This window comes from Brachionichthys hirsutus, chromosome 21, assembly GCF_040956055.1.
Source record: "Brachionichthys hirsutus isolate HB-005 chromosome 21, CSIRO-AGI_Bhir_v1, whole genome shotgun sequence".
In the NCBI taxonomy this organism is placed as follows: domain Eukaryota; kingdom Metazoa; phylum Chordata; class Actinopteri; order Lophiiformes; family Brachionichthyidae; genus Brachionichthys; species Brachionichthys hirsutus.
In genome coordinates this window covers 3,898,502-3,923,218 of record NC_090917.1, presented here as the reverse complement: position 1 = coordinate 3,923,218, position 24,717 = coordinate 3,898,502, and the positions used below count along the sequence as shown (strand labels likewise).

Genomic DNA, 24,717 nt, shown 5'->3' with positions numbered 1-24,717 from the left:
TAGCCGGTGGGGGATCGATAATCGTATTTGGTGCATTTAAGAGGGGTCATTAATTCAATCTTTTGTTTCTTAAAAATAATATATATTCTTCCTTTTGTTTGGGACAATTTTAATGATGATCAAATACGACCAGAAAGTTAATGTTCCATGGACCTTTTTACTGTGATGAACCCGGAAAAGGTCATTTGGTTACTATTTATATTATTAATTATTTACTATTTATTTCCTGACTTTTTTCTTGGGATTGGTATTCCGAATCGCCTGGTCCAACGCATGCTTCCTGGAAGCTTGAGGTTCAAACTTTTTTGTTATTGTGACAGTTGGGGGCAGGGTTTCCTCACCAACATGGTGGCATAGTTGGTAGCATTGTTGAGGGAGGACTGCAAAAGGGCCCTGGTCTCGAATCTCACTATGGGAATGAAGTGGGGCAGGGGTAGCAGGGTAGACCCAGGGCACACCTGGGCGGAGTGGAGTGGACCGGTCCAGTTCACTCCGCCCAGGTAAGGCCCTAGGCTTAAGACACTCTTATGCTGGCTGCAGAATGCACTCTTAAACTACATTTACAGTGAGAAGCAATATGAAAATAAACTTATTTGACCTCCTCATAAGCTCTGGGCTGAGTATGAGGAGAGCCGGGGGGGGGGGGGGTTCCACAGGTATTGTGGATTAAAAATATTGTGATCACAGAAATACCCTGAAATATTTTGAGATTCCCTTCAGGCTATGTGTTGTGTTGCAGCAAGCACCCTCAACAAACATGCACACCGACACACACACACACCTAGTTAGAGAGACATTCCTAAGCCTCTTTCTGTAAATCTTATCTTCTGCATGTACTCTTTCTTTGACCATCCCTTTCTTTCTGCCAATTCGGGTACAGTCCCTGTGATTATTCCTGCCGCTGGAGCGCTTCCGCTAACTCGGTTTAGTCAGCAGCTGATGCCTTATGGAACAGAAGATGCACCCAGAGAATGGAGAGGGGGAACGAGAGATAACCGGGGTATAAATAGGTTGTTTTCGTCTGTAGAAACGCACAAAGCAGCACCACTATCATATTTTCCTTCTTCGCGATGGTGTGTCTAATTATAGCTAGAATAACACTCGCCCAAGAATCCACGGCAGGGTGCTTTTGATCAGTAATACGTTTAGTTTCCATCTGGAAAGGACTTTCGGTTAATGACACACAGCTTGACATCCATTTCTGCTTATACTTAGTACTCGTTATTATCATTACTCTACACTTTCCCTTAGATAAGCTTTATTCATTCCATTTGACCCCCCCATGTAAGTGTTCTCTCCACACATATGGGGGGGCAGCAAGTTGCTTTCATCCTATCCTGTGCTGCATCCCCCAAGTGTAGAGTGAATGAATACTCTGTTTTACTCCTACTCACCTTCATCCCTCTCTTTTCTAGAGCAGACCTCCACTTCTCTAAATTCTCCTCTACGTGCTCTCACAATGTCATCTGCAAACATCATATTCCAAGGCGCTTCCTGTCTCACCTCGTTTGTTAGTCTATCCATCCATGTCAGCTATTGTCCGATGTTCAATCTGTCTGTTTTTACCAACAGTCCTGCATGCACACGTCAGGTTTCTGTAACAACAAAAATCCCTGCAGTGGCATTGGAATTGATTTATTTGATGCTGCATAATTTCTCACTTTTCAATGCTGATGGTTCAATTGTTTCCTCATCTTTTTATTATTCCGTCATTTATCTTTTCTTTGCTTTTCCATCCTTTCATCCATCTGACAGTTCTGCTTCTTCAAAGATGGACAAGAAACTCAAAGAGGGTAATTGCAATGAGATGCAGCAGGAGTAAAGGGCGGCTTCAACCGAGGGGGCGTTGGATAGAAGTCGTAAAACTCATTATGCACTTCTTCTTCACTTATCCTTGGCTTTTTAGCTGCTTGAAAAGAGAGAGGGAAATTAGATTTTTTGTTTGTGTCTATTGTGTGTGTTTATCATACATGAAAAAGAAGGAAAAAGTCAAGAAAAATCATTTACATCCTCAGACGTTTCTTCCTTTATCGCATCTAGTCATCTTATTATTCAAAACGATAAAGGGCCCTGTGTCTTTCAATGCATCGATTCACCCACTAACAGTCAAGTAAATCAGGAATGGAGTTTTCAAATGTTTGTTTTTCTAATTCCACCGTGCGAGAAAACGGTTTCCGCTGTTAAATCACACAATTACCAGGTGGAACGTGTCAGAGCTCAGGGACTGTTAAAGAGACGAGGGGAACAGCTTCCTGGTGTGTCCAGGTCTGCTGGTCACTTGAGAGTGTGCAGCCAAAAATCGGGTCCTATTTTAGGATTCAACTGGAGAGGTGTGGAAACAGTTTGCCATTTCTACACACACACACACACACACCACAACATATACAGACCGGGTCCACACCACGGGGGAATGGATCCCCGCCGCACACCTCTTCCTCCGGCTTAAACCAGCTGACTGGGTGTGTGTTCATGCCCTAGTAAAGTGCGGCGCTTTATCATTGCAGCTCATGTCGGCGTGTGTGTATCGGTGTCTTTGCCGCTACTTGGCTAACCCACTTGTGCTATTTCCTCCCCCTTTCCAGTCTATTATGGAGCAGTTCAATCCTTGTCTGCGGAACTTCATCGCGATGGGAAAAAGCTACGAGAAGGCTCTCACCAGTGAGTACATGAATGATGTCACGTTTCACTCCGTTTCCATCTGTCTCTCATTCCTCCCGTCTCTCATGCAGCCCAGGCAGAAGACCAACTCGCCATGCAGACACTTTCTCCATCTCTGATGATGACATAGATATTTGGAGTTTTAGTGTTGCTTTAGTGTTCATATAGCTCTTGCAGAAACAATCATGCCTATTTAGGCTTTGAAACACACAAGTTAGCCTGTTGCAAAAGTAACATCTCCATTGATTCAATTATCACATGTGATATCAGAGATGACACTGCAGGATTAAAGTCTTCTGATCTTCTCCCTCTTTGAAGACATCCACATCCATAAGTTCATGTTGCTCCGACTCCCATTCATTCATTTTAAATGTCTGCCTCTACTGAACATCCTTTGCTGTTGCTTTTTGTGTCTCGTACAGGTGTGTTTGCGTGTGTGTGTGTGTGTGTGTGTGAGGGAAGAAGATGTTACAGAGCTACTGATGTTACGTGGCCCAAGGTTAAAGATGGAAGCATCAGACGAAATGTCTTGAGAGAGCTAAATGGAGCATAAAACCAATGGCAAGTGGGACAAGAGCAGTTGTGAGATTAACCGTACCCCCCCCCCCCCACCCCCACCCCCCGGGGCCAAAGCAATGAGCACAGACAGAGTTGGTATCCAGGACAGGATGGCCTTTAAAAAAAGAATGGGAGGAGAATGAGAAAAAGAGAGATTCAGAAATGTCAGGAGAAACTGACTTTAACATGAAATATCCATGTCTGCTAACACTTTGTCATCTTTGATTAGGATCATGTGGAGTCTGGATTATGTAAATGTGGGAATGCTTTTAGTGTGGCCATGTACACGCCTCATTTATTGAAAACCCAACCGACCTTGCTCTTTCATATAAGTCTGCAGGGAGGATGTTGTAGTAATCTTGTGCTGCAGCTTGGCTCGGTGCATTGCGCTCAGCACAGAGCCAGACTTCTTTTCATGCGTTTGGATGGGAGGTGAGGATATGGGGAAGACTCGGTTACCCATGAGACCAATAAAAGAAACAAAAAAGGCCTGACTCCAGTCTGATTGATAAGGCTAAATATAGCACTGCAACTCCCAGACCGGGGATTACACTTCATCAATGCCAGGCAGCAGCAGCACAGAGGCAGGGTTGACAGCAGTGCAGAGCGGAGCCGGGCTCCCAGCGAGCTTCTATTGTCGCATAAAAAAAGGCCAGTGCAGCCTCTATTTAGCAGAATAGAGGTTGCACGGTATATGTGGAGACTGTGAAAACCTCCATGATGGACTCACAGCATTGATTTGTGTGTTTTTTAGTTGCATATGTGCTTTATTGGACTGGATAAGTTTGGTGCATGTGTATTTGTGATGAGCCAGTTATTACAGTAAACATTGCAGGCTTGCAGGCCATAGAGAACATCATACTAGAGTGAAGCTACTGTATACGTCTGAATGAAATGGACGTCCTTTAGTCCTTGATTTGGTAGTCTGAAGGTCAAAAGACATGCAGTCTAGGTTAAAAACTGTGTTACAGTAGGGGTAGAAAGATATTTAGGTTTTATGAAATCTCCCAAAAAATGTGCTTTTAAAGTCTAAAACAGGAATCATCACTTTTGAGGATTAGCAGGAACCAAAGCTAATTCTTGTGGGTTATAGACTAACAAAACATACCAGTCTTAACCTCGACGTCCAGATGTCTTCTCACCTGCGATTCATCATCTACCTGCTGATGGTTTTTAGAGCTGATTGGAGAAGACCTGAGTTGGTGTGACGAATGATAACATGCGTCACGACTGATTTTGACTTCTTTCTTGCTTGTGTTTCACTTACACCAATATTCCTTGCACTGTATCCGCTTTATATCACTGTTATTATCCGCTCTACATGCAGACCTGCCTTCTCCTCCTTCCTTTCTTCTCATACCTTCCTCAAGCTTGGACACTTTACACCTCCTCACACGAACACTCCCTTACCGAGCCCCACTGTGCAGGGATTCCTCCGGACATCAAGGAGGATGCTACATGCGCTCACCCAGCCGCCTTCGTCTCGCCTGTATTTCTTTGTTGTTGTTTTTTTTTGTCTTTTAACCCACTACATGTAATCCGAGTTGGCTTGTTGGCTTATCTCTCTGTTTTTGTTGCCAAGGAGGGTTGCGTTGCTTCCTAGAAATGCATTCACTTTTACCTCAGTTTGATGGAAGAAAAAGTTAGTTGTTACTAATTTAGAGATGATTATTTCGGAAATCATCATATTAAAGAAATTATATGAATTCTAAGTAGACCGAGCAGCTGGACACCATCGTTTTCTGAACCTGCATAGAGGTGAGCTTCATTCTGTGGATAAGTTCTTTAAAACAACTTCCGCTGGGACATCAGAATAGATTTATGCTCTTTTCATGTGGCGGTATAATTAAGTTGTCATTTCCCCTCACCCTTTGGGAATACTCCATGTGTGTCCTTTGGCAGTACAGACCACAAGCAACCATCAACATAACAGCCCCTTAATAAATACACTACAGCCCTCATGTATCTCCTGACTGGACACGTGTCCTCTGTCATCATTGCTGGCAATCCTAAAGTGGTTCACCTCTGACCTGCTTTAATTCACCGTCCTTACTGCTTGAAGCCCTTTTGTCACTTGTGGAGGGCTGAGTCACTGTTTCTCCGACTTATGTGATGATGCACTGCAGCCTAGAATAATGGCTGGCTTTCAGTTTTGGAATTGCAGTTTGCTTTGACTTATTTTTGTGTGCAGATTTTTTTCGCTAAGATTGCTAAAAAATGTAAAGATTCATCCAAATGACAAAAAAAAAACATGTATTGTAACTTTGGCACTAACATTTTACTTTAGTTGGGGTAAAAAATGCAATCTGCATTCATAATTTATCAATGATGGGTATGCTTTTTTGTGGTTTGAGATGTTGTCATGTTAATCCTTAGCAGTCAATCTTCATTCAAGCAGCATCCAAACATGAATCAATCTGCATTGAGTCTGAAAGAAACTTAAAATAAAAGACATAAAAAGATTATTCCTGTAAGATTATTAGAATATTTGGAGGAGGATGTTTTCACGTGTATATGTTGGTTGGTTCGTTGTCAGCAGGATTATGCAAAAACTACAGGATGGATTTCCATCAAACATGGTAGAAGGATGGCGCATTGGCCGGGAAAGAACCTGATCGATTATGGTGTGGATTTTGTTGGGACAAATTTTGGAATCGCTTTACACTTTCTGTCACATTGCTAAATAGAGGGGGTTTTTTTATTACCCAAAGTATGCGAAAACTATTACAATAGCTTTTGCTTTGTTTTTGGATGACTTGGCCTTGGTGGAAGTATATTAGAGCGGTGTTAGCCGCTGTGATGTGAACTTTCCACATTCATGGAATTATTTCAAGTCTTTTGTAGAAGCTCCTGGTCCTGTTAGTGAAACTAGACTTCCTGAGTTGTATTTCATTGTCATGCTGTATTAGAATTCACATTCCCCATCGGAACACTGAGCACAGACTCTTGAATTGTTGGAAAGCAGGTCACTCACTTGCCTTTCATTCTGAAAACTGTGAGTGTTTCTCTATTGCTGAGCGAAAACAACAAAAACCTCATCCTTGTGATGACAGAAATTTCAGAAATGAATAGAACTTGGACCAGTTTTAGTGACTAGATACCATTATGAGCAAGAAAGGAAATGACTTTGAGGTAAAGCAATCCTTCCACAAGGTTTGCTGTGAAGACAAGGCTTCACCTTAGGTGGTTATGCGTGTAATTAAAGTTAGCTTTGTCTCCTTTAGTGCCTGTAGTTGCCTCCATAGAGCTTTCTCTTTTCCTGCCTGGCCTCCATTTCCGCCTGTCGCTCTTTATTTCCCACGCCGAACCTTACCTCTTTTGGGGGGGGGGAAGCTGTAGGGGAGGGTTGCAGAGCTGATGAAGACTTCATTTCAACTCTGCACCCTTGATCTGATGCCCAATGCTTCCATGTTTCCAGGTGTCACATATGCTGCAAAGGGCTACTTCGACGCTCTGGTGCGGATGGGCGAGATGGCCAGCGAAAGTCAAGGCTCTAAGGATCTTGGTGAGTCCTTGTATTGGTTGTAGCGCCCCTAGAGGGATGGAGGGGGGGGGCTGCATAAGCAGAAGGTGCATTGGGCGTCTTGTGCTGTAGAACAAAAGTAGTTGATGACCAACCTGAGACTGAACATAGCAACATACATGGCAAGTCTTTGCTTTAACACCGTGAAATCCCAGAACCGAGGCTGTGTCATTTCGCAATTTAATGCATTATCACCCCCTTTCACTCAATCAAACCCATAGTTATCTGGGAAACATTCGGGCAGGTGTGGCTCAGTTGGTAAGAGTGTATTTGACAAAGGCTTCCTGTAGATTGTTATTGTTTTAGAATGAGAGTTGGTAACAGTGGTGGCATATTGCATTAGAAAAGGACGGAGTAAATACTGACTGCTGATGTTTTGTAATACATTGAAGTGAAAACTTCCCAAGCTTTCCTCCTTTTTTTAATTAGTAGATAAGAACGATTGTGCCTTTGCCTGTGTGTGGACTGAGTGTCTGAGTGTGGTTGTTCCTCACCATCATGTGGCTCTAACTGTGATCACAGTCAAGACCACGGCGCCATGGATGGATATAGTGTCTGTGTATTTATGTGTGTGTTTGTCAGGGATAACTCACTCACCCAGGGCTTTACCTCGTACTTCATAGTTGATTAGGTCTGACGGCAGATTTGTAAAATTGGCCAACTTGCAACTGTGCGCTTAATTGAGTTTTGTTAATGAGGAAAATGTCGACGTGTGACAGAGCTCAATTTACAGGGCCGGATTTTGAACGGTTGGAAACTGATGTTGAGCCTTTTCTGCCAGAATTCACTCCGGCCACACGCACAGCTGTTAATTAGTGAAGAGCATTAAGATCAGCAGCAGCTAATAGTATTTGCACATGAAAGAGGGGTGTGGCAAGCAAAATAATGAGAAGGGTTGAGAAATTGAGCTTGGTGGAGAGAGTGAAGCTCGTCATGTGGGGGAGAGGAGCGCTATTTATCAGCTCATTGGGGGTAATACGTAATAACCTGATTTCATTTAACACGGGCCAGCAAAGGCAAAAATAAAATCTAAACCAGTTTTTATACGGTGAGGCTGTTGCATGACAGAAAGAAGGTCCTGGGTTCAAATCCAGCTGAGGACCGATGACTTGAATGCATGTTTTGCATCAGTCTGGTGTGCTAGATTTAACTTAAAAGGCATCACTACAAAATGAACATTTTTCTCACTGCACCTTGGGAAAAACTGCGTGAGAGTAACTTGTAATTTTAATTGGAACACTGTGGTACCCTGGTGTGCCACTAGAAACAGCGGGAGAGGCAGGGGAACAGTTTATTTGCCTACACACATACTCACAGAAACGCATACTGTATACTGTACGAGCACAGAGTGCGCCTTCACAATGCTGGAGCAGTTAGTGCGGAGTAATTAGGACAAAATAAAACACAGAATTATCCCTTTTTGTAGCCCAAAATATGCTGCAAACACAGATTTCAGCAGAGGGGTTGTCGTTTGTCACTTATTACGGTTGATAGCACGATGCCCTGACACCTCGGCACAGGAAGAGGAGATGATGCCTCACTTTGTTGTAATCTGTTATTCATGATTTGCACCAGTTTGAACAACTGCTCTGCTGCATGACTCCTGGTGAGAGGAGACAACAGTCCCGTCCTCCTCACCCTCTCTGCTTTCACTATCGCTCGCTCTGTGTCTGCGAACGCCTCCGCATTGATGTGGGAGCTCAGGCAGCCCAGGGAGAACACGCCAACTCTGCACATACTTCTAAAAATAGATGCAAAGCCTTGACTGGAGCAGCTTCGGAGGAGGAGGAGGATAGATGGAGTGTGATGCTCGAGCCGCAGCCCCAAAAATGGTTCGGCCGTGATGTCACTACGATGAAAACACCGTCGTCTTGCTTCCTTATACTAAATATGGTTGTGAGCAAAAAAATAAAAAATAGGAAGCTCCTGCAGTTCCGGTTCCCCTCTCTGACCATATAAGGGCATTCAGATGCAAATTTGAGCAGAGGCGGTATGAGCTCTGGTGTACAAACTGCAAGGAAAAAAAAAGGCTCTGGGATTTAGGCTTTCCCTTTTATTATCTGTGGATTTCATAGCTAGAGATTCTAGACCCAAACCTCCGTTCTACTGTGTGCACACAAACCTCCACCTGTTTCATGCCCTCTCCTCAGGCTACCCCAGTGTTGCTATTTATCTCAGATAAACGACACTGCTGAACGTCAGCAGGAGAAATACGAGCATGCAGTTGCTTCTTGATGTGAAGAAGAAAATAGAAGATGAAAGCAATAATGAAGACTGACAAACAACAGGAAAGCAACATCCTCTGTGACCAGACTGCTGTGTTTCTGAGCCACTAAGCATCCCTGAGACAAATACTTTCACAATATTCGTTATTGTTTTCCACTCGCATCGCGCCTCGCTTGGAATCTCTCACGGCTTAGTTTGAGAAATAAACACAAAAAACTATTTTTCAGAAATGTCACCGTGGCCCCGGTTTTTCTGAACCAGCACTGGCTGGATTTCCCCGGAGCTTCAGCCTCAATCTGAATTCAGCCTGCGTTCATTCTGCATTGAGTGAAACTGCAGCAAAAGTGTTCTCTGGAGTTTGTAGTTTTTTTTTTTTCATTTACCCCTGCCTTGGCATCTCACAAGCCAATATTTCGCTACCATTGTCCGACAGGGAACCGATTATATTTTTGTAAACCCCCCCAAAAAAGTATAGAGTTTGAGGAAATGTAATGAGTTGTTAATGTTGATTTAATAACATGCGCTATAAAATGTCCTTGAGGTGTCCTTGATGTGATGACTCAGCCAATTGGTGACTTAATGATGCCGGGAGTAACGCGAAGTACACGGTCTGATCTGAAGCACTGCGTGATTAGACATGCTGCCAAGCATTCAGATCACATATGGACAAACAAACACAGACAAGCTACTCTCATTTTTTTATGCAAACAATCTTCAGGTTTCCAACGCCTCTTTATTTTCCCATTCCTGTGGGATTCCAAGTTTCAGTATTAAAGATGCTTGTTTGTAAGCCGCCGGTCCTTCTAACGGCCTTATTTAGACCGTTTCAGCCTTTCGTGGTTTAATATCCTAACCTCGTAGAGACAATCAGCTACAGGGATGGGATGGGTGATGGAACACTTTGCGGTAACAGCTCAATAAATCTTTATTTTTGCCCTTTGTGTACCCATAAATGATGAGTTAGAGGAGAAGTCACCTTGACCATCTGAGGTCCACAAGTGTTTGTCTCTTTCTGCTCATGGCCTCCACCTCTCTATTTGCTCCCAACTTGAATTGGCTTCCGATCATCAGTCTCAATATTGCGCCTCGTCAGCCACCGTTTTAACGATTATGGAGAGCTAGTCTAGTCACTGCTATTGCTCATCTAAAGCCTGGATCTCCTTTTAGGATCCATCTATCTTCTCAGCACGCTGTATCAGTGAAGACACCCAATGATGCATGATGATGATACGAGATGCTTACATTTGTGTCTTCAGATTGTAATTTGGTGCATCCCTAATCGGCACATTGCTCGACGACTAACTCTATTTTTTATTTTTTTCGGAATGGATTAGAGCTGTAAAAATTCTAACAAAGTCATTATCAAGTCATTCTGTAATCAAACAATACTGAAAAAAGGGGCCCTCTGTTGGGCCCAGGAGTCAAATGGAGCTGCTGTGGGTAATAAACCCAGATGTGAGTGTGGCCCACCTTTGTATTAGCCTGACCCACCTTCTGAGGGTTGGCACCTATAAGTCGTAATTCTTTGGTATTATTTCTGTGAGCTACATTGTTGTGCTTACCTTATTTACTTATTTAAGCATGTTCTGTGTTTCCTTTCATTTACATGGACGCATGCAGACAACTATGTGCTTTACGCCGCTCTAAGCCTCGTATGCAATTATCTGCACTGATTATTAGTAAGCAGCTTAAGTGTGAGGAGCAGAAGTCCAGTATTTCACAATGCAAGATGGAGAGGTTTTTTGATTAAAGTTATTTTGCTGTTAGTTAGACTGGTTTTAAGTCATTTTTTGTTTGCTGTGAATAAATAAAAAAAAGTAGATTACCTATTTTGGCTGCAGCAGCTGGCGGTAAAGCAAAGGTGATTTCTGATGGCCGTCTTCTTTACTGGAGTGTGAAGTGAGGAGACAGTGAAGCTCTCGCTGTCCTGTGTTGTCAGGGTTGTAGTCGCACCCTGACCTGCCAGAAGAGGGAAACGAGTTTCCATTCGTGTGATGTGATTTAATGTCATGAAAAACCGCATTCGTTTTCACATTTTTACATTGCAAAAGATTTTGGCATTTTCTTTTATATAATCTGTCCATATATAGTAAAAAAAAATAATTAATGTTCAAAGCCAAAATGGGCTCATATTTGTGATGTAGCATTTTATGTATTATTTGATTACATTTATGGCCATAGTTAAAACTGATCTCAGTCTGTGTATTTGCAGTTTATATAATCACTAGAAGCCAATTATGTGAAACAACTCTACCATTTTCTGTAAAATATCCTGGAATAAATTCCTCATCCATTCCTCTCTGTAAGGCGTGTTGATAAAGTTCAGTTTTCTAGTACCCCTCTGGCTGAGATCAACATCTGTGTGTGTGTGTGTGTAGGCGATAGAAGTGAGTTCAGTCCGTTACCGTAGCCTGCCGGTGGCTGTTTATTAATGGATGGGATGGAGTGTGTGTTGGGCGCCCTCCAAGAATCAAAGGAGAGTTTGAGAGTACACGCCGGCGCGTTCATCTGCCTTGCTGCTACTAATGGCCTGTCTTGCGGCACTGAAACGCATCTCCGGTTTTGTGCTTGTCCCTGAAGTTTCACAAGCAGAGAGTGTGGCTTTCAAAGTGAAGCATGTGGCATGTTGGAAAGGCAAAAGCTGCTCTGTGAAAAAGTCAGGAAGAAGTTTATAGGAGCAAAGAAGCGCTTTGTTTCAAAATAAAATATTTTCCTCCCACCAGAAAATACATATGTAGAAATGCTCGATTAATACCAGCAACTCAAGTTCAGTTCCAATCGAAGTAAATATGCACTTGCACACTTCCTTTCCACCTTTGCCCTCCTTCCATCTTAAATCCCTTCTGCTGCAACTGAGTCGCGTCTGCATGACCGCAGCACTTCCATTAAGCCCATTAATCCTGTTCACACAACCCACTCTCACAGTGCTCCCCTCTGACTGTCCACACTCTAGTGTCCACGGGTCCAGCAACACACACAGAGCAGCAACATTGTGTGGTGTCGGCATATGTTGTGCAGGAGGAACGACATTAATGCATGTTAGTGGACAGATCTGCACAATATTTTACTGTGGGAATTTTTAGTAATGCACCTGTTACCTAATTGATGTATTTAACCTTGGTACATAGAGTAGCCTGGCTGATCACATAATTATATATATATATATATGATATTATAATGTCTTACTCCATGCATTCTGTTGTAACACAAGTGGAGGGTTTGATGAACTTCCTGTCTGAGTGTTTCTTTGTGTTGAAAAGCTGTTGTGTGTCTCATTTTCCTCGGGGTGGTTTGATCTGTCACTGTCTCTCCAGTTCTATCTCCCTCTGTTCTTTGCTCAAACTAGATCTTTTTTTGTTCCTTTTTTGCAATGCATTGCATTTTCAGAAGAGGCAGCATGTAGGTATCTTAAAATGACACACACCTCCCTGGCTGCATGAATCATCTTTTACTTTTTGTTTATTTTCCCCCAACTTCTTCTTTTTGATGTTCCACCCACTCCTTGTTATGTAGCAGAGAAGCAAATGTCTCATTGCAAAGATAAAATACTTGATGTATAACGACTTTCTTTCGAAATACTGTCCCTGTGTGTTTATCAGCAGTAGTGTTGTAAACACAGGAACATGTAAATCCATCGTTTAAGCATTTAAATCATTCAGTAGATTTCCCTGTTTTTGTTATTCCTTCTGGTGTTGCTGAATATTTCTGTAACGTTCTTCTTTTGTATCAATATGAGTTGCGTCATGCTTCGTCAGCATCATGACCCCCACTTCATCTTGTCCGTTGCCCCTCTTCTTCCCTCAAAGCCATGCGCCTGTCTCTCATCTGTTCTGTCTGGCTGCATGGTTGTTATTTTGCACGATGTACAGTATGTTGATCTCGCAGACACTGGAAATATTTAATATCAGTCTTCTTCCTCCCCTCCCTCTTTGTGTTTATTGTCTTTTTTTTGTTCTTTGTGTTACTTCTGCAGGGGAGGTGCTCTTTCAGATGGCTGAGGTGCACAGACAGATTCAGATCCAGCTTGAAGAGATGGTGAGCATGCGGCGGTGCTGCTGGTGGCTTTGCTAAAATCAGCAGGCCTTCAGCGTTGAGCTAGGAACCAAACAGATTGTGGGCCAGTTGGTTTGATGTCTCAGTATATATATATCTAGATATTTGACATGCAGGGACACAGTGGTGCTCGTAGAGCTCTGCTCTCCTTTTCTGAAGGCAGCAGATTCGCATTTGTTTGCTGATCTGATCTGAGTTTGGAACCTTTCAAGTTCAGTTTAATTCACTCCCCCCCCAGAAGATCTTTATTTCAGTCTCTAATACAGGAAAATGTCCTCTTGTGGAGGCATTAGACAAACAAATATCAGCTGAGCGGAAGGTATTTACACAATTATTATTCTTTGTGCAAATATTTACAATGAGAGGATTTCACATCCTAATGGTTGAAACGTTACTCTGCACTGAGCAGGAAAGTTGACAATCCACATAGATGCAATACTAAGCAAAAAGTCAACTATTAAGTACCTCCAAATTAATACATAAAATAGTAGAGTAATGTGTACATGGTTTCAAAATTGCATTTCCTCTGTTTATAGTTATTGGCATTTTCCTTGAGAAAAGCCCATATTGGATGATCCCTTTTAAACATTATTGACTTGTTGTTGTTTTCGTCTGTTTTGCAGCTGAAGTCTTTCCACAACGAGCTTCTCACAGAGCTGGAAAAGAAGGTTGAGCTGGATGCTCGCTATCTGAACGTGAGTCACTTCTTGATACAGTTATATAGTGATGAAGGCCGCCATTCAGTCCTTCAGTCCTTTTAAGACTCTGATGGTTCATTTCAGGGTCATCTGTACCGCGAATGAATCACAAACCTTGTTTCATTCATTTTATCAGCGATGATGATGGATGGTTTGCTGTAGTCAACAAAATGTACAACTAGAATGGGGTTTTAAAAGCAATCTGGATCCACAATCCAGATCTTCATCAAAGCTGAATCAGTTATTTTCTGGTGTCAACATTCCACTTCGTTTCCAAGTGTTCCTCCTCACATTTTGGTGAAGAATTCAGCAATTTTATATTCCATTCATTTTAAATACTATGCAAGTACTGAATAAAAATTACAGATCGAGTTCAAACGCTTAATTGAATGACCTCTGTTGAAATTGCCTGTCATAATAATAACTGTTCAAGGAGACACGCAGCACCATACCTGGGTTTGTAACAGATAGTGTACCTGACCGCCGTGCTCCGTGACACTTAGGTCTTTCAGGAGGGTGAGGTTTTGGGGAATAAAGTGTGAACCATGTTCTCATAAAATCATTGACCAGAGACCAAGAGAGGCTCTCTCTCTCACTCTTTAATTTCCCACTGGCTTTCATCCAAACCACTGCAGCAAGTTGCATAAATTACCTCCCACACTGCCTCGCGAGGTATGACTCATTCCAGGAGAATGACATGAAAAAAAAACGCATTTGCTCGTGATGAAGAGTTTGAAATACCCCTTGAATTGGTTGTTTTATCAATTCCAGTCAGATTTTGATGCAAATTCCAGTCAGATTTTGATGCAAATAATTGGAATCAATAGCAAAACGGATACAACTTGAGACATACAGTATATTTCATACTTATTAGCACATGATACAATAACTTTCATTGGAGTCATATGTCATGAATGCAAGTCTGATGATCACATGAACGAGGATGCTACATTTTTTTGAATGTCTTTTTTGCTTCAGAACATTAACATTAACAAGTTTTGGTATCCAACAAACTTTAGCAGATCTTTGCCAAATCCAGAGGATCAAGGTCGAGTTTCGTTAAAAAAAAAAAATTACCTTTCTGTCTGGTGAAACAGAAGCCGACCACACGTCGGTGAGGTTATAAATGAATGAATATCAGTGTAAAATATTGTGCTGTCCCCCTTAGGCTGCGCTAAAGAAGTACCAGACGGAGCACAAGGGCAAAGGGGAGAGTTTGGAGAAGTGCCAGGCAGAGCTGAAGAAACTGCGGAGGAAGAGCCAGGGCAGCAAGCACCCCTCCAAGTACGGAGACAAAGAGATGCAGGTCAGTGTGAATGTGTGTGTGTTGGTGAAACTACACGTGTCCTCAGTCGTGTGCAGGAGGCTGAATAATCCAAACTATATGTCCCGATGTTTGGACTATATAGTTCTGCAGCTCAGTTCTGAATCCTTTTGGCCAGCTAGAAGACCATAAAAATGCAAAACAACGTAGTTACAACAGCGAGTGCCAAGAATGTACAATCCGATTGGCTCCAGCCCAGTGTGTGGTGTAAGCAACCTGTCGGTACGACTCAACACAATATCTACCCATAATTTACTTCATCTTTATTTCAAATCAGTCTGAGATCCAAAGAAGCTTCTGGCGAAGTCAAACAGACTCTTAAGTGCGGCGCAGAGCTAACTCTGCTTCTGCTAGAATTGGCTCTTAGATGCTTTTCCCTCCTCCTGATGGGATTTGAGCTCTAGTGCAGTGTAGTAATCCGTGACTGCCAGTGGTGCTGATGGGATAGGACATGCTGCGCTGAATGGGACTAGACCCCCCAGCTGGGTAGATGAAGTCTGAAAGGCTCCTCGCACTGAGAGAAACGGAGATGCCCCCCCCGCAGTTTCATTCATTTGACGGAAAATACATTCTGTTGCATGAGGTACCAAATGTTTCATTAAAGAAATAGCAACACTTGTAAAATGTCAAAGCACAAACGTACAATAATGTATGACAAAAGCATAAAACAAATCATGGTGACTCATGTTACACTTAAATAGATTGAAATGATTTAATAATAACACAAGTGTTGATACCAAATATGCAATCCTTTGATTATTTACAGTTTATCAATTCCTGCAATTTGGCACTATTGCATAAAACTCATGTAAGTCATCTTGAGTGGGTGGATTGGTCAATTTCCCCTCAGTCAGTATTTACCTCACTCAAAGCTGAGGCAGGGGGGCGCGAGGAGGTGCGCGGGTCCCTTTGCCCCGTCTGTAGGTGTTGTGTTGATGCATGGTGGGCGTCAAGCTATGCTATGAGAGGGTGATGAAGAGTTTTTGCATGAATGTTTATGCTGTGCGCCGGCGTGGGCGCGCGCTTGTCTTCATTATGCATGCATATAGTAACAAGCATTAATCGAGATGCGATGGTTGTTTTTCTGGGCATGTTTTAGTGTGACAGGAGGAACACTGTGGTATTTGGCAGATTGATTACTTGCTGTCCATCATTAATCAAGAGGTCCCAATTCGTAATTGCTAATTATGTTTCAGCATTATAATAAAAAAAAAGAATATTCAAGATGATAGAAAAGGTCAAGCAATTTTGGCACGATAGGAGAATTCTAAAAATAAAAAAGAAATTCTGATTATTTTTTTGGTGAAATAGACAGATCAACTTTAACAATCTGGAAACTCAACCAAATTCTTGTGAAGCACATCCCCAAAAACACCTCTCTGGCCATTTTATATTCTTATTGTCAACCAGTCTGTGTGCGTCACGGTGGCGTAGTGGTTAGTGCCTCACAGCAAAAAAGGTACTGGGTTCAAATCTTATTTGTGCTGAGTTTGCATGTTCTCCCTCTAGGCGGCAGTTCCTTACGCTCCGAATTGCAAAGACGATTCTATTTACAGAGCACATTTCACAAACACAAAATAGAAAGTACACAATACATTTGTAAGTACCAGTAATTGAAAACTGAGTACACAATGAGTGAGGCTAAGATAACCTGATAACCTAGGAGGCATTATATGGTTTTAACTTGTTATTGCAGTGCAGAGAAAATACGATATCAGCGGTTCAGGGCTAATCGAGCGGCACTTCGACAGGCCGAGGCTGAAATCTCACAGCACGATGTAAGAGCAGCAGGGGAGGTAATTATTCTGTAAATTGTTAGTGTTGCTTCAATAGAAAGCTGCTGGAGCATGAAAGAAGTGGCCGAGCCCGCCGTTACAAAAATCGATACGGGAGCACAAGAGAATCCAGCACTTCCTCTGGACCTTCAAGGCTTAACTGGTGTGAAAATGGCAGTCTCCACTGAGACACCAGGGGGGTTTTTCCTGTGCTTGTTGTCTCAGGTATTAAGATGACCTGACCTGTCGATATCGGCTGATATGAGTAGTGACGAGCAGAAATAGGCTAAACAAGTCAAAACCATTTAGATTTATTCTCAACCAAGGTGATAATAAAAACTGCCTCCCTCCTTTTGTATCATTGCAAGCAGAATATTTGTAGTCAGTGCAACACAAACACAAGTGACTGAGACGTGGCATTTCCAGTTGTCCTCTGACCTTTTTAAAGACTAAACAAATTGCTTAACAGCTCATACAGTAACGGAGATGAATCCAGATCAAACATAATTACAGGACGGCGCTCCGGTTGTGATTCGTGACTTGCACTGAATAGTTGAAGTGGTGCCAGAAAATGAGTCAACATCAACAATGCTACTGTCTATTTATCCTAATGTCTGATAGGGTGACGTCTAGGTCTCTGTGGTGTAGTGGGCAGCACACTTGACTCCCAGCCAGGAGGTCCGGGGTTCAAAACCAGCTTGTGCAGCATACAGATTCTTTACAAGAATTTGATGTTTGGTCTTTGGCAGCTGTATTGGATCAGCTGGTTGAGCCAGCCGTCTCTACGGTTGTTGTTCGCCTCTGCACTTTGTGATAATCCTTGAGAGAGACTGATTTTGGGTGTGAGAGTTATTGCGTGTGCGACACTGGATTTTGGTTCATGGGTTAATGCGGCTGCCTGTTTGGGTGTGTGTTTCTCGTTCACTCCATTCATGTCACTGTGTGTAGTATATGGTGAGATGAAGCCTCATGAGCAGGGGTCCCCAAACTACGGCCCGCCTCCACATTTGGCCCGGCCCCCTGAACAATACCAGATACTTTTTTTCTGTGACGAACCCGGAAAGGGTAATTTGGTTATTATTTATTTTATTAATAGCATTATTATTCATTTCCTGACTTATTTTATGTGTGGCTGTCTGGAAAGTAATAAATGTTTCGGCACCCCTGCGATCGTCACACTTTTCCTGTACAAAGTGCCCCCTGCCCGCCATCAGAGAAGGGAAAAGTTATGTGGCCCTCACAGGAAAAAAAATTGGGGACCCCTGATTTAAAGAGTAAAGCTTTGGTCCTTTATTATGTCAGATCTATTCAAACCTGAGCAAAGGAAATATTTCCTTTCAGGTAATTCAGGTTCTAGCCAACCGATTGTGAACTCTCTCTTCATTCAAATGCAAAACCAGACTGACATTCTCTCATCATTATTATTAACTTCAGTAAATATTCTGTTCTTAGGAGAAGGAGAAGTGAAGCCTGCACTCAACAATGCCCTCGGGGGACTGAGCATCTTGCCCCATCTTTGTTAATGCTGTTCTCGATGCGTTGTGTTACATAAGAGCAACATTTTATGCCCTATGAAAAGTGATATGTTCATCCCTGCATCCATATCCAAAGATGATCTTTTAATTAGATCTCTCAGCCTAGAAACTGAGTTCTATGTGTAGCCTCATGTCTTTATGGCTTGCTAACTCTCCTTATGTTCCTCCAGTGACTTTGACTTTGGTACACACTCACTCGACTTCTATTACCGGCCCCCTTTTGCAACATTGCCATGCATTGGGATTCTGAAGAAAAGCAGATTTATGCACTTGCAATTCATGTCATTTTTTGTTACGTTTCATTATAATTGTAAATTCTAAATCTATTTTTGACATCGTCATAAAATTCAATCGAATTGAAATATAGGGAAAATATTATCCCTTTAAAATGTTTCTTTTTGTTCTTCTGTAGATGAGGCAGAAATATGTTCTCATGAAAGCATTTTGGATCCACTCATTATCTACTCGCCCTGCGATGAACTGGTGGCCTGTCCAGGGTGTACCCCGCCTCTCGCACATAGACTGCTGGGATTGGCTCCAGCATGACCCGCGACTCGGTTACGGCTACAGCGGTTGAGAAAATGAATGATCTAATCAGCATATCTAATGGTGTTTGATATAAAGCATGCATTTAAAATCAATGGAGAAAAACAAGTTACAACCTTTTGGTAGTTCTGCTCGTCAAGGTGACGCCAAATGCAGATGAGTTGTTGTACTTTTTGAGCGGAGAGGAAACAATGCCCTAATATGGACATGCTGTCATCATTTTTCTTTCTGTCCCCCAGTATGTTGAAGCAATCAGCAATAAGCAAGGTGAGCTGGACAGCTGCATCGCTGAGGGTTACAAGAACGCTCTGTCTGAGGAGAGGAGGCGGTACTGCTTCCTGGTGGACCGCCAGTGTGCAGTAGCAAAGAACAGCAGCGCGTACCACAGCAAGGTGAGGACCAATAGCTCCTGCTGACGGCCCTTCTGTGTGTTGTTGTGTCACCGATAGCGCTGCTCGCCTCTACCAGGCAGCGAAAAGGCAAGCAGAATAAATCGTTAGATCAGTACCATTATGTAATTGTGAACTGGATCTGAATCCAGACTGTGCAGGTGTTGCACCATGTACCTGTAAGTGCGTTTAGATTTCCACTTTGTTCAGTAAAAGGTTTTCCGCTGCCATGTCACCAGGAGTTAAATTGTATCCAAGAAATGTCCCGCCCACCCCTCATCCCCTCGGAATATAAAGTTATGGAGTGGAGGTTGAGTGGATGAAGTGGGAAGGCAGCGGAGAGCGAATGACCCACTTCTGCAAGAACACTTGGTTCAGTGCGTGGGTGTGGAAGTGTCTGAATGAGTGATCGGTAGACGGGCGGAAGCCGCTGATGTGACGACGACTGAACAGCAGGAAAGTGTTTAGAATTGAAATACAGTCAAGTCTCGGATCGAGCAGGAAAAATGAGCTCGTTTCATGTCTATTTTTAATCATTTCAGTTTTCTCAAGCAAATTTGACATTCATTGACATTAATTTACTCCATGCTCCCACTTATTACATCATTGATTGAACCACACAAGATTATCATGACATGAGGGAATATTTTTTATTCTATAGATTAAACAATTCAGGGTTGTGTTTGGATTTGCAAACTGGCTAATCTTTGTTATTATCACGGTGATCTGCTGCGACGGTTGACTGTGAAGACACAAATGAAGGCACAAGAGCCTCCTGTTGATTTTACAGGCATACTGATAAAATGCACCGATCCACCTACGCTCCACTTTATCGAATAGAGAGGACCGACTGAGGTGGAGGTGACTCACGATCCCTTCTAGCAGCAACTAGTAAACGCTGAGCCAGACTTTTCTATCTGTTTATGTGATCATTTATTCGATCGTCCCACCCACGCCTTGGAGCCCACATACACACACAGCGAGGACAGTCAGTAAGGCTTGGAAGCGAACTGTGTTTATCCTCCACACCAGGCTGCTAGAGTCAACTATAATCATGGATTCAGGACACCGTTTATTCACTTATGGTGAATGCAAACGAGAAGTATCTTTATGTAACTGTAACTGTCCTACTTAATGATGTATGGAGGGATGTTCCTCTCCTCTTAACGCGCCGGCTGAGAGCATCTCAGATGTTTGCATTTATAGAGGCTCTTATAAATGCTCGTATATACCATTTCATTCCATTTCATCATTTGACAAATCGACACTTCCAGGTTTTGCATAGATTTTATTACCTTAATAGCAAACATTTTCTTTGAATTCAGTTGTTTCTCTGTCGTGATTGACTTTGGAGCAGATTTAATGGTAGAAAAATAAGACATACATAATTACAAAAATCTAGAAAATAATTTCATTGTTTAGGTGATTTTGCAATCTGTTCTTTTCAAATGAATAATTCTTATAATGCGCACACCGCATTTAAAACGCCTTGAAGCCCAACCCTTTTCTTCGTTCTTCTCTTTCAGGGGAAAGAGCTTTTGTCACAGAAGATCCCAATGTGGCAGCAGGCTTGTGCCGAGCCCAACAAATTGCCCGATCGTGCCATGTTCCTCGCCCAACAGATGAGCGGTGCAGCGGGCATCATGGCCCATGGCGCTCATCATCCAGGCGTGCCCATCTCTGAGCCCATCCCTGGTGCCAAAGCCCTGCCGGTGCCTCCAGAACTGGCAGCCTTGAGGGCCAGTGGGGCCATCGGACATCAGGTCTGTTCCTCTACTGCCATAAATAATCATTTAGATCATGAGATCTGTGTACTTTGTCATATTTACATCCAATTAGCAAATGAGAACGCCTTCCATCATAGTTTAAAAAACACAATTCGGCCCTCATATACTCATATTTGCACACACAAACAGAGATAAGTGTTCTCCAATGAGGTCCTTAATGAGCACAAGGAATGTCACAGTCTCTTAGAGGCGTGTAGCCCTTGAGCATGGCGGCTGCATCACAGGAGCCACCGTGAACATCCTCAGAAAACTCCGGTGAATGCAAATGAATCATTAGTAAAGGTAATTAGGTTGTCGGGGAGAGGAGGAGTGAATTCCTCTGCACCCTTCTCTCCCCTCCGCCTCCCGCAGGCCCAGAGAAAAGAAACTTGAAAGACAGACTGCTGAGGCGTTTCCGGAGCTTCTAATTAAATGCCACAGTACAAATTGTGCTGTTTCATGTTCACAGATGACACACACTTTGAAGCTCCTTGCAGTTATGTTTATCTTTAAACCAGCATACCATAAATGCATATTGCCTTTTTTTTTATTATTAATCAAGCACATCCTGGCCCATATTATGAATTAGTTACTGGATGCTGAAAGTTTTTTCCAGCATCGGATGATCTAATGTTACATTTGCAGAGGCTGATGGATGGAGGTATGACGGTGATGAACGGTGAGGCCGGTGCTCACGGCGGAGGAGAAGACTACCAGCAGTGGGTGGAGGGCAAAGCGGCCCAGGGCAAGGCCTCGTCGCAGACCCAGCGTCACGGAGGGGAGGTCTACTCTAACACCCTGCCTGTGCGCAAAGTTGCCCCGGCCAAGAGCAAGACCACTCTGAGTAAGGATCTGAGTAAATCTCGCCATGCCTGGATTACTGCAGCCACAAGGCCGTTTCCCTTCTCCATCACATGTAAAACATCAAAATGCTTTCTGTCACCCTCTATCAGTGGAGACCCGTACGCTGCCCCGGTCCAGCTCCATGGCAGCAGGGCTGGAGAGAAACGGGAGAACCCGGGTCCAGGCCATCTTCTCCCACGCAGCCGGTGACAACAGCACCCTGCTCAGCTTCTCCGAGAACGATGTCATAACTCTGCTGGTCCCTGAGGCTCGTGATGGATGGCACTACGGAGAAAATGAGAAGACAAGGATGTGAGTGTCATTTATATGTTCTCCGGGGGGCTTTGTCATATTTTCACACCTGTTTCTGTTTGATATTTAACAGAATTCATAAGTGCTGAATGGATTTTAGTTAGATTGGTTCCATTTAGGTATAAAACTCTTAAAAGAAAACACACACATTTCTTCCAGGCGCGGTTGGTTTCCTTTCTCCTACACCCGAGTGATATCTGAGGCTGACAGCAACTCCATGAAACAACTTCGAGTTCACAAGTATGTTTCAGCATTTCTTTGTATTCCAGAGAAGTATTAATCTGTGATGCCATCAAACGCGATATCATCGACTTTCGAATTCGAATCCGATTGCTTTGAATGCTAATCGGTCGTAGATCTCCCAATGAGCAGCGGCATGTTTACCATTTCCTAATTTGCTGCACACCTGCCTGCTTCCAGCCTCCACGGGAAAAGCAGCAGCACGGGCAACCTTCTGGAGAGAGAAGACGTGGCTCTGTCTGCCCCTGATTACGGCATCCGCTCCCGCATGGCGGCGCAGAGTGCTGCTGCCCTGCACGGCAGGCCCCAACGGCCCTACAGCGTCGCCGTGCCTGGTTTCTCACAGGTGGGGTGTCCGCATTAAAACAGGCACACGTACTAAACATGTGATTTCGTCACACAAAACCTGGCAAAGATCTGCTCTTGTCTTTCTCTGAATGCTTGGATGGAGCATTTATTATTACAATAAAGATACAAATCGGCTCTCCTCCGCTTCACATGCTCCTGTTTATGGAAGGTTGAATTTAATAATCCCTCTGCGGCTGTCTGAGGGAACTTCCTCTGACAGGTTGATAACAGCCTGTTTGCCCGTCGACTAAAAGAAAGAGGAGCAAAAGAGGGCGGTGACGACAGGGGGGGAGGGGGTTCATGTTTTGAAGTAGACTTATGCAACATGGAATGCTTCTCGACAAGTTCAGCTTCCCTCCTACGTCTCACCTGGAATATTCCTCGTGGGCGGTGTCTAATTGCACAGCAGTCATATAGCGATGTAAAATGTTCTTTCCGGCTCGCCGCATTCAGAAAGTTCTCCACTGACATTAAAAAGATAATAATTGCTCAGGCTCAAAATACAATGCCTGAAATGCTGCGCCTGATTTGTGGGTCAAAGGTCGTCTAGGGATTTAGTTTGCGAAGGCTTAATTAATATACTTTTTAAAGGAATACTTTTAGAAGAAACTGGTTATTCATATGCACGTTAGCGACTATTTCATCAAATCATTAAATTACGATCAAAATGTTATCACAATGATAGGAAAGTAGTTCTGTGTGTAATTGGTTTTGCTGTCTTGCTGTTGGAGACATGTCAGAGGCGCGTTGCTGAGGTGACGCTGTCTCTTTGACCATGGGTCTCTACTTCCTTCTGCTGGTTGCTTTTGTCACTACAGCTGTTCTGAGCGTCAGAGAAACTGCAGCAGAAATCACGTCATCGTCATCAAAAGTTTAACAGGAAATAGTTTACAGATTAAGTCTCTTCCTTGTTTCTTGGTTTATACCTCCACAAAATATTGTTAAAATCCTTTAAAAACTTGAAAAAAGTGCATGAATGGAAAAATAGACATGTAAACACACAAACATATTTAATTATATTTACTGGCTGAGGTATTGTTATGTTGATTCAGAATGAATTGCTATCTGAATCACGTATCCATTTTTTTTGTCTGTATAGCAAAGAATTGAAGACTATGAGCCCCGCTTCCCTACAAGGTAATACAAGGACAATCTTTTTTTTCATTTGGTATTGATACAAAATCCTCAAATTAAATTAAATATGTATTAACATGAAGTGATGTGTTTCCACATTGGTTGATTGCATCTGTTTTTGTGAGTTGAGAGCAGAGAAGGGTTTTGTTCTCTTTTTTTATTTAGGGACTGGGATAGTTTGTGTCACATAATGTAAAGTCCAGACCCCCAAACACCCAACCGAGAGGACCGTCAACATTTAAGTTGGATGTTTTCCGCTTTGTTTTGGCTTTATGTTGCCGTTCTTCAGTTTTCCATAGGATAGTATCACATGAGGATTATTCTGTATACCAGTTAGGGTTTGATTGTCTCTGAATGTTAAAAGAACCATCCCAAAGATTGGATTTTATGTTGATTTAAATTCCAATTTTTGTTCAGCTATACGTAACACTCATTCTGTAACCTCACAGCTCCATGCTTTGACCTCCCCTCATGCACCATGCAGCTTAAGCAGTGCTTCCACCCTCCACCCACCTAATCCTTTATCAAACCCACCCAGCTCTCTTTCACAATTAATTTAGGTAATTAATTGCAGGAAGTTAAGGGTCAGATCAAAGCTTTTTTGTTGTTGACGGTATAGATGGGGTTTCTGCCTCTCCGTGTTTCCTGGTTGTCTTTGCTGCTGTTGCTCCTGAGTCAGCCCACCTGGAAGCCTTTTCCCTTTCTTTGTCCACAGTTCCGCAGAAGGCAAATTGATTTCGACAGTGTGAGGACAGACAGACAGACAAACAACAGACTCAGCCAGACGAA

The 24,717-nt window shown here is 42.9% G+C and overlaps 1 protein-coding gene across 1 annotated transcript in view; it reads left to right on the top strand.

Moving 5' to 3' along the window:
* Window positions 1–23,935, top strand: part of LOC137910422 (BAR/IMD domain-containing adapter protein 2-like) — a 30,976-nt gene extending 7,041 nt beyond the window's left edge. Inside the window, 13 exon segments of the mRNA XM_068754859.1 lie at window positions 2,583–2,658; window positions 6,635–6,721; window positions 12,353–12,364; window positions 12,939–13,000; window positions 13,642–13,713; window positions 14,885–15,022; window positions 19,136–19,288; window positions 20,812–21,048; window positions 21,697–21,895; window positions 22,005–22,206; window positions 22,366–22,446; window positions 22,627–22,792; window positions 23,894–23,935. Of these exon segments, the coding sequence (XP_068610960.1) occupies window positions 2,583–2,658; window positions 6,635–6,721; window positions 12,353–12,364; window positions 12,939–13,000; window positions 13,642–13,713; window positions 14,885–15,022; window positions 19,136–19,288; window positions 20,812–21,048; window positions 21,697–21,895; window positions 22,005–22,206; window positions 22,366–22,446; window positions 22,627–22,792; window positions 23,894–23,935 (1,527 nt within the window).
* The last annotated feature ends 782 nt before the right edge of the window (window positions 23,936–24,717 follow it).